We start from the raw sequence: 15,003 nt of genomic DNA, 5'->3' as shown, positions 1-15,003 counted from the left end.
TTATTATTATTTTCTCCATCAAAATTAGACCTGATTTATTCTTTTTTCTAATACAGATTTTTACATAAAAATAATATATATATATATATATATATATATATATATATATATATATATATATATATATATATATATTTTCGTAGGCTATGTGACTAATGACTATGTCCATCCATGAGCATTCTCAGGCCTAGAATTTTGTCCAAGCCCTTAGTTGGGCCTGAAAATATCTGCCAAGCCTGCCAAGTATGGGCTGAGCAGTCAGCAGGCCCATCCCTGTCATATTTCTCGTGGGCAAACAAAAATGACGGCAATGTTAGTGGTAATAGGTTAATACAAAAACTTTTATTGAATAAAATAAATAAAGAGACTTTTCAAGATTTTGAAAAGTAGTTATTAAACAAAAGTGGAAAACAACGATTTTTTGAATTGAGTTTGCTTTGGGTGTGGTTTTAATTAGAACCGGATTTGTTGGAAATGAGAATTAGAAATATATCCCAAGACAAATGAGTGTGTCGACAGTAGACCCAACTTAAGTGTTAAGCCGCTTAGGATCGGTCTAGATTTGTGATTTTAAAAAATATAATTTAAAAATATTGATTTTCAAAATATGCAATTTTGACAAAATTGCAATTTGATATTTACAATTACATGTTAACCTTTCAAATTTTGCGTTTTCAAACAAATACTATTAGTTGCGATTTGAAAAAGTAATTTTCTGTGTTTTAAATCGCAATTTCTAATTTTTTATTTTTATTTTATTTTTTTTTTTTTGCGATTTAGTTAAAAATCACAATTGTAAACATACTATTATTCAAAGCAAATGGGTTCCACAAATAATTTCTCTTATTATGTTCAAAGTTTATTTTAAGAATTTCAATTGAGTGTAGACTTTTTTTTTTGAACAAAGTGCCATCTTCATCTTCATTGTTGAACATCCACCCCAAAGAGTAATACAATCAATGAACACAAACAAAGAACCACAGCACCACAATCAAAGCTATAAACAGCAAAGCCCGAAGGCCATAGGAGTGATTAGAAAAAAAGATTCTCTACCCACAAAGTTAGAAAAACTAGCTTAAAGCAGCTACCATTACAGTAGACTGTGAATCAAAGACAAGAATATACACTAATACAAACAGAAAAATTCCCGGAAGCAAGAACCGTAAGCCGCCGGAGACTGCACGCGTAGAACACGCACTGTCTCCGGGAACCTCTCTTGCGCCGGACGACCTTCAGGAGTCCGGATCGTCACCGTCCGAGACCGGAGAAGCAAACGGTGACCCTCACGAGCAAGACCATGGAAAGAAAACCCCGGCACGTGCTGGTCACGCGCCGAACAGGAGCGCACCACACGGACTCACCGAATGACCACCATGACCGGAGAAGGCCGGCGACCGCAACAAAAAGGTCCTTGTCTACGATATTCCAGCCGAGTCTTGTAGATTTAGCTTTGACAACATCTCAGCTGGAACCACCAACACTCGCCGTTCGTCACGGACCTGGACCAGAAAATCTTCTATTTACACCAACTAACAACAACAAAACAAAGAAAAAACAACAACCACCACCGGATCTAACACTAGGGGAACAAAACCACCATTGGAAACAAGCCAGGGGGACAAAAACCACTCTAGCCGAAGGCTAGGGGAAGAACAGCACCAGGAGGGGGAGGTGTGAGGCCAACCCCCCGGCGGAACGTCTCTCACACTGAACTCGCTCTCTCCCTCTCTCTCTAGAAACTTCACGTAGAGAAAAGAGAGAAAACCACTCTTATATATTCATTAGTGACATATTGAGCAATTGAGTGTAGACTTGTCATTGTCGGGTGTCTAAAATCTCAAATCTTATCCATTTTCGTGTTCAAATAATAAACAAGGTTGTGAAGAGGTATAATTGTGTGCTTTATCATAAGTGGGGCACTTCAGCTGTTGATAAGATAACCTTCCCGAGTGGAAGTTGTCGGATGCGACACTGCCGACAGAACCACCTTCCCGAGATCTGTGCCCGACAAGTGGTAGGTTAGGTGCTAGACAAGTGGTCGGTTAGGGTATTCCGATAACCGACAAGTGATAATGATGACAGTACAGATAAAGGAGATCGATTAGGTGGCTGAACCCCCGAAGATCCGGGATTTCCTGGGTCGCCATACTCTAGCATTAAAGAGCCCACCTGCTCATCACTGTCAAGAGCACACTTGGGACCTGTTCATGCGCAGGGAATCGCTGTTCCCTAAAAGCCGGGATATTCCCACCTAACCTCAAGAGGCAACCCCCTATAAATAGAAAGGTCCAGGTATTAAGTTTTTTTTGGATACAAGTTCTAAGTTCAATCTCTCTCTCTCTCTCTAAAAAATCCCTCATCTAACTTGGGCGTCGGAGGAGGACCACTGGGGAAACCCACTGTGTGTTCTTTGTATTTGCAGGTCAATCGGATACTCACCTAAAGCAGGACTTACGTCACCAGCCGTAATCAGCATCAACATCAGCTTTGTTTGATAATATTTTTTTCTCTCTTTCTTTTCTCAAACAAAAATATTAACAAACAATAAAAAAAAAAAATACACAACATTTTCATAAAAACATTCAAAACTATTTTTATCTTAATGTCACATTATAATATTTTTTTCAAACAATAAATAAAAAATATCATCTAAAAAACATTAACAATGGGAACTGAAGTGTTCCAACTTTGCCAAACACTGTTGATCCTCTTGCATGTTAAACCGAATTATGAAGAATCATTAGTGTTCCATCAATTGCACATTTAGGGTGGGTTAAATATGAAATATATTTCTAATGTTATTTATGTTTTAAAAGTTTATGCACAATAAATTATTAAATTTGATAATCACCTCTTACTTACTTTAAACCTCTAAAACATAACTTTCACTTGACAATTAAAAGTTTTCATTCTCATTAGCTCTAAACAACCAATTTAAATAATATGCTCAAAGACAAATAAAAATTATACTATTTAGAAATAGGATATATATATAGGGCCGACTGAATGCCTAAGCAAATTAAGCAATAGACTAAGGCCCCAAATAGTGATAGTATAATTAAATTTTCTTTTATAAAAATTAAAGCCCCAATTATGACAAAAAAAAGTTAGTCAATGCACTTTAATTAAGGCTTTAATTACTGTAAAAAATTATATTACGACAAAAAGTTAGATGGCGCTCTTAATTAAGGCCTCAATTACAGTAAAAAAAATAAATACAAAGAATTGAATTCCAAAATATTAAGGAGGAAAATAAAGAAAAATAAAAAATTACATTAATTGCACCCCGGCCCCTAAAATAGTTATTAAACTTATAATTTCACATGAACTTAAAAACCAACATATTGGCTAATTACATTCATTAAAATAATTTTTGGAATAAAGTAAAATTTATGTTGCGCTAAATTCTACATAAAATAAATTATATATAGCTCAATACAAAATATGACATCTGTTGAAATTAAATATCTCTTAACATAAATGAATTTTGCAAGTCGTTTGAGAAAAAAATTAAATATTTAAATATAAAAAATTTGTACTTAAATTTTTCGTCTTAAGCTTCAAAATTAAATAAATCTACCTTTTATATAAATATACACGGTTGATTACACAATTATACGGTAATGAAAACTTAATAAGAGCACTAGCAGCAGTTACCATATATTGGTTCCCTTCCCTATATTTAAGGAAAATTTCATGAAAAACACCAAAAAACTTTTCACGGCAGATACCTTATATTTAGATGAAGAAGTTGGGAATAAACAGTAATTTATATATATATATATATATATATATATATACATGTCTATTATTTATTCCCAATCCAATATTTTAATTAAAAAAATTATTTAATTGTTAGAGTAATAAAGTAGGAAAGAGTAAAAAGTAGGAAAAAGAAAAAGAATAAAATAAGAGTAAGAAAGATTATTTAATTGATATAGGAAAATATAAGAGAATTTATTGTAAAATATTTTTTTTATAATGAAGCAAAAAGTAATATTGTTTTCTAAATATATGAAAAATGATTGAGAGATTGTTGCCGGTGCTGTAACAATAATTAACACGAGTAGAAGTTGAATTCGGATTTTCAACCATTTATTTTACAGATGACAGTAAATGTAACTCTTTTGCTCCGTTTGTTTCAGCGTAAAATGATTTCTGGAAAATGATTTCGGCATTTTCAGGTGTTTGGTAGGGGCGAAAATAATAATCAACCTGAAAATGATTTCTGTTTGACAAAAAATGCTCAGTAAAAAGCGTAAATCATTTTTCGAAGACGTCAGACGCGGTCGATCTATTTTAAACAACACAATCGACTTTCACGTTCAAGCAGCCGACTACCATCGAAATATTGCCGGTATCGGAATCCGACAACATCCGGTTAATGTCGCCGGAATCTGGCGACGGAATCCGGTCAGCCCAGATTCCGACAACCAATCTGGCTGGAATCTGGCCAGATCCGGCCAGATGGCCGGAATCCGGCTATCCCAGATTCCGACAAAACTGTCCGGATTCCGGTCTTTATCTCGAATTCTGGCTATATTAGCCGGAATCAGGTAAAAATGGTCAGAATCTTGTCGGTCAGTGACCGAATCTCGTCATCGATGATTTTTATATTAATATTTATATATTTTAAATAAAAATTAATTTTTATAGGTTAATATGATTAAATGAAAATATGAAAAATATTTATGATTTTCGGTACACGCCAAACACCAAAAAATACTTTCGGCGAAAAATATTTTCCAGAAAAATGACTTCCTTGAAATTATTTTATGACAAAAATCATTTTACGTCGAAACAAACGGAGCATTTATGTAGCTCCTTTGTCCAAGTAGGAGGTGAGTTGTCCGAAATTTGCTGGAGAAGTATGTCTCATTTGAAGTTTTGTTTTATTACTATTATTTTAAGTATTCTCATCAGCAGTTTGAATGGCAAAACCATGGGACATTAATAGATGGAGTGTTTATCCGAAAAACTCATATCCTGATATGTGATATCCCATACCCACGTGTCGGCCCCTCCACCACTACAATATAAAACCCGTTCCTCATTTTCCTTCCGCTTTCCCTCCCATAAAAATCTTCTCGCCTGAACGTCTCTTCCTTCTTCTGATCTTCTCCTAGCTTCTCTCTGCATCCCAAATCACAAACATCCTCACAGGAAACGATGATTGGGATCCCTAAAAAGCGGCAGCGCGTGTCTCCCACCGCAAGCATCACGGACGCGTTCTTCAACGACCCCTCCACCGCCGACGTCATCCTCCGCCTCTTCGTGGACCCAACCACCGCCACCACTCCCACTCCAGACTCCGATGACGACTCCTCATCCAACAACAACAACGACCAATGCGACGACGTTCAGATTTACCTTCACTCCCACGTGCTCCACCGCTCCAAATACTTCTCCGCCCTCCTATCCGGCCGATGGCAACAACACGATCCAAACTCGAATCTGGCACCGTTCAAGCTCAAACTGGGGGTCCCACCCACCCCTGGGTCCCTCCAGTGCTACCTAACCGTCCTCCAACTCCTCTACTGTTCCGATCTCTCCGGTTCCATCGATAGCGCTTCCACCGCCCTCGATCTCCTCCCCATCGCCCTGGAACTTCTCTTCGAAGACTGCGTTAAATCCTGCGTCCAATTCCTCGAGGCGGTGCCTTGGACCGAGGACGAAGAGAAGCGAGTGTTAAACCTAATCCCGTTTTTGAGAGGCGAAGAGAGTAAAGAACTCCTCGCTAGGGTTTTGCCCGGTCGAAACGACTCGTGCGAGGAAATGCTGCACGGTCTGGTCTCTTCGGCGATCCACAATTACCCAAACATGGCGTTCGTGAAGGCCTTCGTGGCGAAGCTTTTGAGAGACTTCTCGTCGAGGGACTCCGCCAAGAGGGTCCTGGAGAGGGCCTTCGAGAGGAGCCTCAAGGTCGTGAAGGAGTCCTTGGAGGAGTACTCGAGCCCGGACTTCAGAGGGGACCACAACGAGACCGAAGCGATACAAAGGCTGAATCTGCATACGGCCATGACGAATGGCAAGCATTTGCTGTGGCTGGTGGAGCGCATGATCGAGCTGAGGGTGGCCGATTCGGCCGTCAAGGAGTGGAGTGACGACGCGTCCTTCACGGCCGATTTGCAGAGGGCGTTTCGCGATGATGCGTGGCGAAATATCGTGCCCGGGTTGCCGGCTGTTGTGCTCAGGTGCACCTTTAAGCTCGCCAATGCGGTCGCCGCAGGCACCATTTTGGCCACCAGACAGGTATTTTGCTTGAGAATTAGTTTGAGCATGTTGCATCTATCATGTACAAAGTACACATTTTGATATTGATTGATCATTCATTATGACGTTGCACGTTGCACGTTGCACGGTTGGATTGATGAACTAGCATGCTTTTGGATTACATTTATGGGAAAGACAAACGGATTAAGAATGGAGTCTCAGCTAATTGTTGGAATGGTTGTAAAATACGTGATTAATGTGGGATCAGGTTAAGTTTGTTAATATATTTCGGTGGATGTTGAATATAGGCAGTGATTTACCTGTGTGAGATTTTTGGGTATTCGTAGGTTTAATCCATCTAGGTTGTCCCGCATGATATGATGAAGCCAATGATTTAGGTTTAAAGTATATTTCTTGTGTAAAATTATGAGCTACAATGAGTTAATGACTTTGTTCTCCAAAATAGTTTAGTGGGTCAAGATGGCCGGCGCTGGATCTTGGGTTCTTAGTTTTGGGTGAAACATGGGAAAATTTTAAATGGGAGTGTTCAGTCATATATTGGAATGGCTTTAAACATTGACAAGAATACTTAGCATGCATCATACTGTTGATGACTCATCCTGTATAAGCAGCGTTTAGTGCCCTATTTTCTGATCATATTTTTATATTTTCTTGACTATCAACTTTGACATTGTCACCATAAATCAGCTTCATAGCCTTTTGCGGATGACAATTCTCATGTGCGTTTTTAATACCTTGTTCTTTCCCTGGTGAGTTGACGAAATGAGGAACTAGCTCTTTTTTCATTCTAGATTGGTTCCCATCTCTGTTGCCGTGTTACTTAAGGGAAAAGTATCGAGCAAATAATAACAAGAGGTTAAATCTAAATTCTAAAAAGCCAAGATTTGGAAGGATGCAAGTTAAGCTACAAAATTAGTTTGAGGAGCTGAATCCCTATTTTCCTGAATTTGCATTCTCATGTGAAAGTTATTTCATTGTTTGCCATCCCTGTAAGATTTGTCTCCTTTAAGTCCATTTCCCTCCTGGTCTTCACCTTGATTATTGACAGTTTTTGACAAAATTATTAAATGGGACTTTTCTGTAGTCTTGGTGGTCAGTAGACATGTGTTACTCTCAGGGTGGAGGTTTTTAGATTGTTGAAACAGAATCTTTATGTTTTCTGAAAATCCCCAAGACCTTAAACCTTTGATCTGATGCTACTCAGTGTATTTAAACTCCAAAAATGCCAGTTAGATGGATTAATTAAATTGAAAATAATGGGTTTTCTTGTTCATCTCATATTTTTCAGGTTAGAAGGAAGCTTGTGAAAGATTGGCTTCCTGTTCTTATAGTATGCAAGGACAATGTCTCGCCCATGTCACCTGGTAACAAATCACTCTACCTGGAATTGGAGGAGACATTCCTGAGAATAATCTCCACGCTACCCATGTCAGATGCACAGGAGTTGTTGCAGCAGTGTCTCAGCTTCTCAACCCGAAATGTTGAAGATTGCCCTCACTTGTTTGCAGCATTCGACACCTGGTTCCGACGCACAGCCCGGCCTCCACAGCCCGAAAACCTCTCTTAGAAAGTACTGGTGTTTATGTTGTGGTTGTAGATAACTGTTGCGCCATTGTGCTGTTGTCATTACAGAGGTTTAGCCTTTTCTGTCAATATTGTGCATATTAACCAGTGTTCAAATGGTCAGAACTTCGTGTGGACTGTGTACATAAAACTGGATCTTTCCACCTCTGCAATAGAAGCAAGCCTGAATGCTTTTGATATCTTTCCTAGTATCTTTGTGGCCCTCTTCCTGACTACGTTTGATTTTCAAATTAACAAACGAGAAAAGAATAGAGCCGTTGTTGATGTAATTATTAAAATCAGAAACAAAGACCACTTTTGATTAATGTATTCGAAGTTAAAAGAGTAAAGTAATCGTAATCGTGGTTTCATTTTTTATGTTTCTCCGCAGCTTGGCAGTAATGCCACTAAGCCAACGGATGGCTCTGCCAATACGTACCCACTGGCCAGGTAACCAATATGGGTCTCTTTGCCTATAATGTTTTGGGCCGTGCCGTACAAAGTGAAGGGGCTGTGGAACCATTTATGGGTCTCTTTGCCTATTCCAATTCGTATACAAAGGAGGCTTGTGAATTCTTTGTAGTAATATTTTCACTATATTTTAGGCTTTAGCCTCAAATTCGTTCTAGATTGGCTCCCTTAGATTTTTTTTATTTTTTTTCATTCCTCCTCTTCTACATTTATGATAATGCCTTTTACGTCTTTATTTTATTTTATTAATTTATATTGTTACTCCTCAAAACTTTCAAAATCCAAAAAATATGTCCCACAGAATTATATAGTTTACTACAATTCATATTATGTCACTAATATAATAATTAAAGCTAACATATTCAATATTAGAGGAAGGTAACCATCATAATAGAATCAGATAGCTTGTGATCATTGTCTTACTGCCCAATTATTTTTTGTTTAGACAAGCTACCATCACATTAATATAGGTTCTCAACAAAAATTTTAATCTAAGAAAAATGCTAGACTTATAACTCTTTTCCAACTAGTAGACACGAACACCAACACGTAGTTAAAAGATATCAATTTTTTTTTTTTTTTTTTTTTTTTTTTTTTTTTTTTTTTTTTTTTTTAGCACTGACGTAGCTTCAATCACAATTGTAGCCTATATTAAGCAAAAGCATGAGCCGGCAAAAGCCAAGAAAACAAAATAGGTAGGAAGACAGAAGTTGGAGTCATGAGTCGGCAAAGGGATCTACACTTTCTTCCATTACCAAACACTTCACTGCAATCAACACCTTACAAGACAAAAGCAGAACTCACAGATACAGAAGGCCGCAGCAGAAAGCACTAGCTAGATGAGGATCTGAACACACAAACAAGATCATTCCCTACAAAATCAAGTGCAAGAGAAGCTGAGAGGTTTCCTGCTTTTATTGTTGTACATTTGAAACGAATGGTCCTTTTTTATATCAGATGAAAGGTTTAGTCCCAATAGAGGCCAAGAAATACTTGAACTCATGCATTTCCTGCACTTAATTGCAAACTACACGAGCCTCCTCATTGACAACTGGGACATATATGCAACAAGAAACACCAAGTTAGCTGCCTTGGATCATGGGGAAAGTTGAATTTGGCAAGACGGGGAAACAGGGAAAGCCTGGATTACAGTAGCCTCCTTCTGAAGTTGCTGGTGGTGCCTTGGTAAGTTCGAACGAGCAAGCCCACTCCAATTCCAATTCCAAGACAAACGCTAAGGCCAATACCAACACCCACCCTCACGCCAGCATTGAACCATGAAAGCTCTCCATCTTCACCTTCAAAATACGCTGTCCCGGAGTACAGGTTGTAGTCGTCTTCGTTTTCTGGTTTGTGGTTTGGGAATTCTGACATCTGCAAAGTCAATGAAAAGCAGGATGCTAAGTTAGGAAAGCAAAATTTAATAGCAAAGTAGAATGCAAACAAGCATAAAAATATACTTGTTGAAGAAATATTTGTTAGTTTCCCAAGTAAAATACCAACCATATGAGACAAATGTTACCAGTATGCTAACTGGTTACGAAAAACCGCATGAAAGGCAATCAATAAAGTCTCTAGCTACAATAACAATATGAGATATAATTCCCTGTCAACTTTTCACACAACTATCCTATGTGGCAGGGGATCATTGAATAGTTGTGATTTCCTTTTCTTTTCTTTTTTCAAAGAGCTTATGATTTCCTACCATATAGGATAGTTGTGTGAAAAGTTGACAATGAATCGTATCTCTAACAATATCAAGTATTGTCACGTTTAGGCTATTGCAACAACTAGACACAAATGCAGCCCTCTAATTAACTACAACTGATCAAGATAATGAGAGAGATTGTGTAAGCTGTCATCACTGTGAATATAAAGTGCCTGTGGAGTTGGAATATCTTGTACCTACCCAACTGTCATAGTACTTGAGAATTGTGAGGTACCCCAGAGAAGGCAAGCGTGTTTAAGAGGTAACATATATCTAAACAGAGATAACTATGTGTAGATCAGCTGATATACAAATGAAAATCACAATTGCGGCAACTCAGACAGAGCAGCACGGAGGGAGTCGAAAAGACATTGGATTTAGCAGATAGAGGAAGAATATTAGTTGGATCCATCCATCTCCATAGAAGTATATGCTGCAATTATCTGAATACAATGCAGTACAACCCAAAAGATAATTTCACCAGATAACGTTCCAAAGACTCCATAAAACTTCTTTCTGGGGTTAGCATCATTTCACAACTTAACACAGTAGGTGGTCATAGGTTATTGTTTATGGCAAGGTGGAAATAAAGCAAAAAGAGGGAAACTGTATATCTACACCATAAGCAAACTACAATCCTTAAAAAGTGACGGAATTCAAGGTGATATTAAAATTAAAAAAAAAAAAAAAAAAAAAAAAAAAAAAAAATCTCCACTCTTTCAAGTCCAGGGTCATGTTGACTACACCTCTTAACTAAATCAGACTGGGTGTCTAAAAGGACATACAACTTGCATTATTCATCTGTGTCTGTATACGTATTACATAGAAAAGCCATGGAAGACTGCAGCAATAGGATAAAAGATATTTCTATTATACAGCTCTAACAAATTCTAGTAAGTTGCTAAAATAATGTAACACAAAACAAAAAGGGTAGCATCCTATTAATTCATAGCTTCAAAACATATGCCAGCACCTATCATTCTGAACTGTCTAGGATAAGAATGTATATGGTCCCATATTGGGAAGAGATTAATAGCTCATAGTGAGTGGTTTATAAAGATACTTATGTGCACTAATTCTCACATTACCTAGTTACTAGGTGAAACTGGACTTTATAATGGATTTTAGGAAAAGTTCCAAATTGACTAATCTTTTTGGGGTGATAGCCTAGATGTAGCTAGTACTTTTTCCTGAGTCGTTACAAATTGTATTAGAATCTCCTAATAACACTAGGTCATGTGGTACTAGAGCACCGCATGACGTGACTCTAACGAGGATGCCAGGAGTTTAAGGGAGGGAGTTTGTAACACCTCGATCCCATATTAAGAAGAAATGAATAGCTCACACAGAGTAAGTGGTTTATAAAAATATTCATGAGTGCTAAAGTCTCACATTGCCTAGTTATTAGGTGAAACTGAGCTTTATAATGGATTATAGGAAAAGCTCCAAATTGACTGGTCATTTTGAGGTGATCGCGTAAATGTGGCTAGCCGCTTTTTCCTGGGTCGTTATAGGATATGCTTGTCCAATACTTTATGCAACAAGAAATACTACAAAGTAAGCTAACATTTAGGCAGCAAACATGGGATCAAACATGAGCAGGGCTGAAGAAACACTTGCATAAGAGATGAACAGAATATCTAAAAGTAGAAAAAGAATCCCATTAAACCCTTCAACTTACAGAATTAGATTAGCAAAAGGGTACCTGCAAAGAAAGCCTGGAAGGAGCATCTTTTGGGCCTTCAGTTGCCTCATACTCAGGTATTGAATCCAACGTCCCCTTCCTCGTATGCTTTTTTCGATGACTGGGCTGCAAAGTCTTTGTTAAGATAATTGGAGTGCCTGAAAAGGATCCTGCAATGTAGACCTCAATTGTAGGCGAAGCCAACTCCGGCCCCAACATTTGCTTCCCCTTAAAGAAGCCAGTGCCAACAGTCGCATCAGATTCACAATTCATGCTCCATCCCTGGCCTTGATTGTTTGGTTCCTTGACAAAACCATTACTATTACACAATTCTAAAACCCCAGATAACACAAGAAGATCCTTATCAAATACCTCAAACTTCACACACCCTGTCATCCTGATGCTATCAGTGCTCACAAAAGTCGCTTCTTCAGACTTCTTATCTAATCGATCCCTTCTAAGAAGGGTGGACACCCCATCAGAATATATGCTTGTTCTAACACCATTGACTTCAAGAAGTGTATCACGGTTGAGGGGAATATGGTTTAGGGTGAGGTACTCAGGAGTGGAATCATCAATCTCACACTTGCTAACTCTAACATAAAAAACTCTCAAATCAAGCCAGGGTAGAGAAACCTTGACGCAGGGTTGATAAGAAGAGTTCCTCATAACCATGTGGCCATTGTCGGTTGGCCCATTTCCATTAGACATCTCAGAAGAATTCTCCATGGCCCTGAAGAGTTTAATCCTCAGTGAAATCCTTCCACTTTAATTGAGTTTATGAGTTGAGATAATTCATACAAATGAAACTCAAGCGGTGAAAGAACAGCCGTAGCCATGTGAATGAAGTCAGCACAAAATTCGTATAGCATAATTTGGACACTGGAAAACCAACAAAGAGCAGAAAGCAGAAACACAATCAGTATGCAAGAGAGAAGGGGTTGGGAGCATAAATTTCTCATAGAAAAGACATGAACAGAAGAATCTACATGAAGAAAATAAATAAACAAAAACTTTCTAATATAACGGCAGAAACCCAGTTCAGACAGACAGGACACCTAAAAGAAGAAAGGAGCGAGGAAACAAAAACCCAAATAGATATGAAACTTATCAAGATAGATGGCTTGAACAGAACAGACGGCAATTAATTAAACAGAGCAGAAGCCAACGGGGAAAAAACCACCAAACCAGAAGCAGAAAGAAAAGATAAAGAAGGGATAAGAAGACGGAAAAAATACTAGAGAAAAATCCAAAGAACAAAAATGTGAAACCCAACAAATAATGATGACAAAAGCTGAACAATATGGCCCCATACTGATTCACACCCAATTTGAGGTGAAGTAAACATCACACCAAACTCAACCCACTACATACCATGCGATACAAACAAGAAAAACCCCAACAATATGAACAAAATTTGAATATCACCTATAGAGAAACATACCTTCATCACCACAGCAACTAGACACTACAGAAAGAATTTATAAATTACTCCTTTTATTTGTTTTTGCCAAAACTGCAATTCAGCGAAGATCAAACCAAACAAATTGTACTTATAACCATCTGATCAGACATCAAAGGAACAAAATAAAACCCCACAGATTGCAACAAAATTGCCGGGTACAGACGACAAATAACCCGCGTCATATAAACAGACAAAACTCTCGATCTCAAGATAACCATAGAAACATTAAAAAAAAACCACAAAAATTTACTTAATTCCCAGGGAAACTCACCGCGAATATCTTACATCCTCTGGTTGCAGCCTCTACAATCCCAATAATCGAATTTGATCCTATGGCTTGAATACTGACCCCTCACCAATAAAACAAAACAGAGCTTTCGATCTTCTGCAGAAAATTGTAGCCACGAAAAGTTCTGTTCTATAATAACTTATCAAATTGACAGCTAAAAATGGTTGCTTTGAATTAATTGAAAAATCAATCAAATAACAAAATTTGAGAACAACCCAAGTCCTCAAATTTCTCAAATAATAATGGGGTTGTAGTTGTTTTGCTTTAATTTTAATGTTTTTGTCGTACTGGCAAGTTTTGAAGAATTGAAGGTTGTATTTATTAAATATTGTTGAAGTGGGGTCACCCTGCGTCTGATATTCTTCAGATCTTATCCGGGAAAGAGAATAGGCAGGTTCACAAGGCCGATGTATTGAAAATGATGGGCAAGCTCTGTATACATAGGAGGATCTACGAATCTACGAGAGTACGGAGGCTCCGTCTCTCTCTCTCTCTCTCTCCCCCTAGAAGTAAATTGGTGAGGAAAAATCAAAAAGAAAAAATCTAGAGAGACATTCACGGGTCTAAAATGGCTGTTGCATGTCAATTTTAACTGTTTGTTTTGTTCGGAAAATTTTCACTACTCTATCATGGTACACTTAAAATTTAAGTGGTAAGTGGTACGATGTTGTGAAACTCAACAATTTTTTTTTTAAGATTAAATTGATTAATTATTAGATATTGAAAATATAAATATAAGAAAACAGATTCAATTGTCAATTTAAAAAAATGTTATAGTCGTACAACAATCATTTCTCTACTTCAAAACTATTAATCACTTGTGAAGTTATTTTGAAATTTTCTTGTAGTTACAATCTTTTACAAGTTGATAGGATAGTTTACATGAGTGTTAGTTGCACAAAATGAATATTCAAATTAAACAAATAAATTTGACAAATAAATTTAATTAAGTGTTTATTGGCTAAAGTGGTAAACGCTACGTAGACTGTCAAGGTAATTTGTGAAAAAACTTATGATAAATATTGTAGTACCCTAGCGGTACCTTTCTCTACATTTAATTTAGAATATTTTAAAAAGTATTTTACGTAAAGACAGTCCAACTTAAAAATGCTTGAAGAGTTAATAACTTAATATAGTGGTGAAGAACATAGTCCAAGATTCTGAGAATTTTCAATTTTCTTAGGCCTCGTTTGGTTTGCGGAATGACTATTTCATTAGGAAAATGAATAGTTATTCCTAAGAATAGAAACTGATGGAATGGAATGGTTATTCTTAATCTTTAGTTTGGTAACAACTAATATACATTAATTGGAATACAATCAAAATTACTAAAAAATTCTCACATTGTATAAATTTTAAAAATAATAAATAATAAAAATAAAAACTTAAATTATAATTTTTTTTTTTTTTAAAAAAAAATTGAAAACTACAGGGTGGCCGACCACCACAATTGGTTGGCCACCCACGAAATATACAAGGGGTGGTCGCGGCCACCCCTGATGAGAATCGGGGGTGGTTAGGCCACCCACGAGTGACTCTGGGGGTGGCCACGGCCACCCCCGAAGCCCATTTGGGCCACCCCCAAATCA

General features: G+C 37.4%; 2 protein-coding genes across 4 annotated transcripts; one reads left to right on the top strand and one right to left on the bottom strand.

The window, feature by feature from the left end:
* Positions 1–5,006: 5,006 nt before the first annotated feature.
* On the top strand, positions 5,007–7,997 carry LOC133882800 (BTB/POZ domain-containing protein At1g63850-like). The gene is made up of 2 exons (XM_062322020.1): positions 5,007–6,252; positions 7,523–7,997. Exons 1-2 carry the CDS (start codon positions 5,170–5,172, stop codon positions 7,799–7,801), a joined length of 1,362 nt encoding a protein of 453 aa, XP_062178004.1. The 5' UTR covers positions 5,007–5,169; the 3' UTR covers positions 7,802–7,997.
* Positions 7,998–8,987: 990 nt separating this feature from the next.
* Positions 8,988–13,699, bottom strand: LOC133882802 (uncharacterized protein At1g01500-like). 3 transcript variants are annotated; one of them, XM_062322023.1, is made up of 3 exons: positions 13,397–13,699; positions 11,682–12,393; positions 8,988–9,642 (listed from the first exon to the last, which is right to left on the bottom strand). In XM_062322023.1, exons 2-3 carry the CDS (start codon positions 12,387–12,389, stop codon positions 9,415–9,417), a joined length of 936 nt encoding a protein of 311 aa, XP_062178007.1. In that variant the 5' UTR covers positions 12,390–12,393; positions 13,397–13,699; the 3' UTR covers positions 8,988–9,414. The 3 variants fall into 3 exon arrangements, with proteins under 3 accessions (XP_062178007.1, XP_062178005.1, XP_062178006.1); XM_062322021.1 differs by having other exon boundaries at positions 11,682–12,542; positions 13,397–13,698; XM_062322022.1 differs by lacking the exon at positions 13,397–13,699 and adding an exon at positions 13,105–13,252 and having other exon boundaries at positions 11,682–12,542.
* Between the last annotated feature and the right edge of the window lie 1,304 nt (positions 13,700–15,003).

Source organism: Alnus glutinosa, chromosome 11 (genome assembly GCF_958979055.1).
Source record: "Alnus glutinosa chromosome 11, dhAlnGlut1.1, whole genome shotgun sequence".
Taxonomy (NCBI): Eukaryota; Viridiplantae; Streptophyta; class Magnoliopsida; order Fagales; family Betulaceae; genus Alnus; species Alnus glutinosa.
Note: the sequence above shows the minus strand (reverse complement) of the source record. Positions and strands in the feature narration are given on the sequence as shown.

Bases quoted from the DNA above. Each gene is read 5' to 3' on its own strand.
- LOC133882800 (XM_062322020.1), top strand. From the start codon at position 5,170: ATGATTGGGATCCCTAAAAAGCGGCAGCGCGTGTCTCCCACCGCAAGC. The intron at 6,253-7,522 runs GTATTTTGCTTG...CATATTTTTCAG, and splicing joins CCATTTTGGCCACCAGACAG to GTTAGAAGGAAGCTTGTGAA.
- LOC133882802 (XM_062322023.1), bottom strand. From the start codon at position 12,389: ATGGAGAATTCTTCTGAGATGTCTAATGGAAATGGGCCAACCGACAAT. The intron at 9,643-11,681 runs GTACCCTTTTGC...TTGACTTTGCAG, and splicing joins CTTCCAGGCTTTCTTTGCAG to ATGTCAGAATTCCCAAACCA.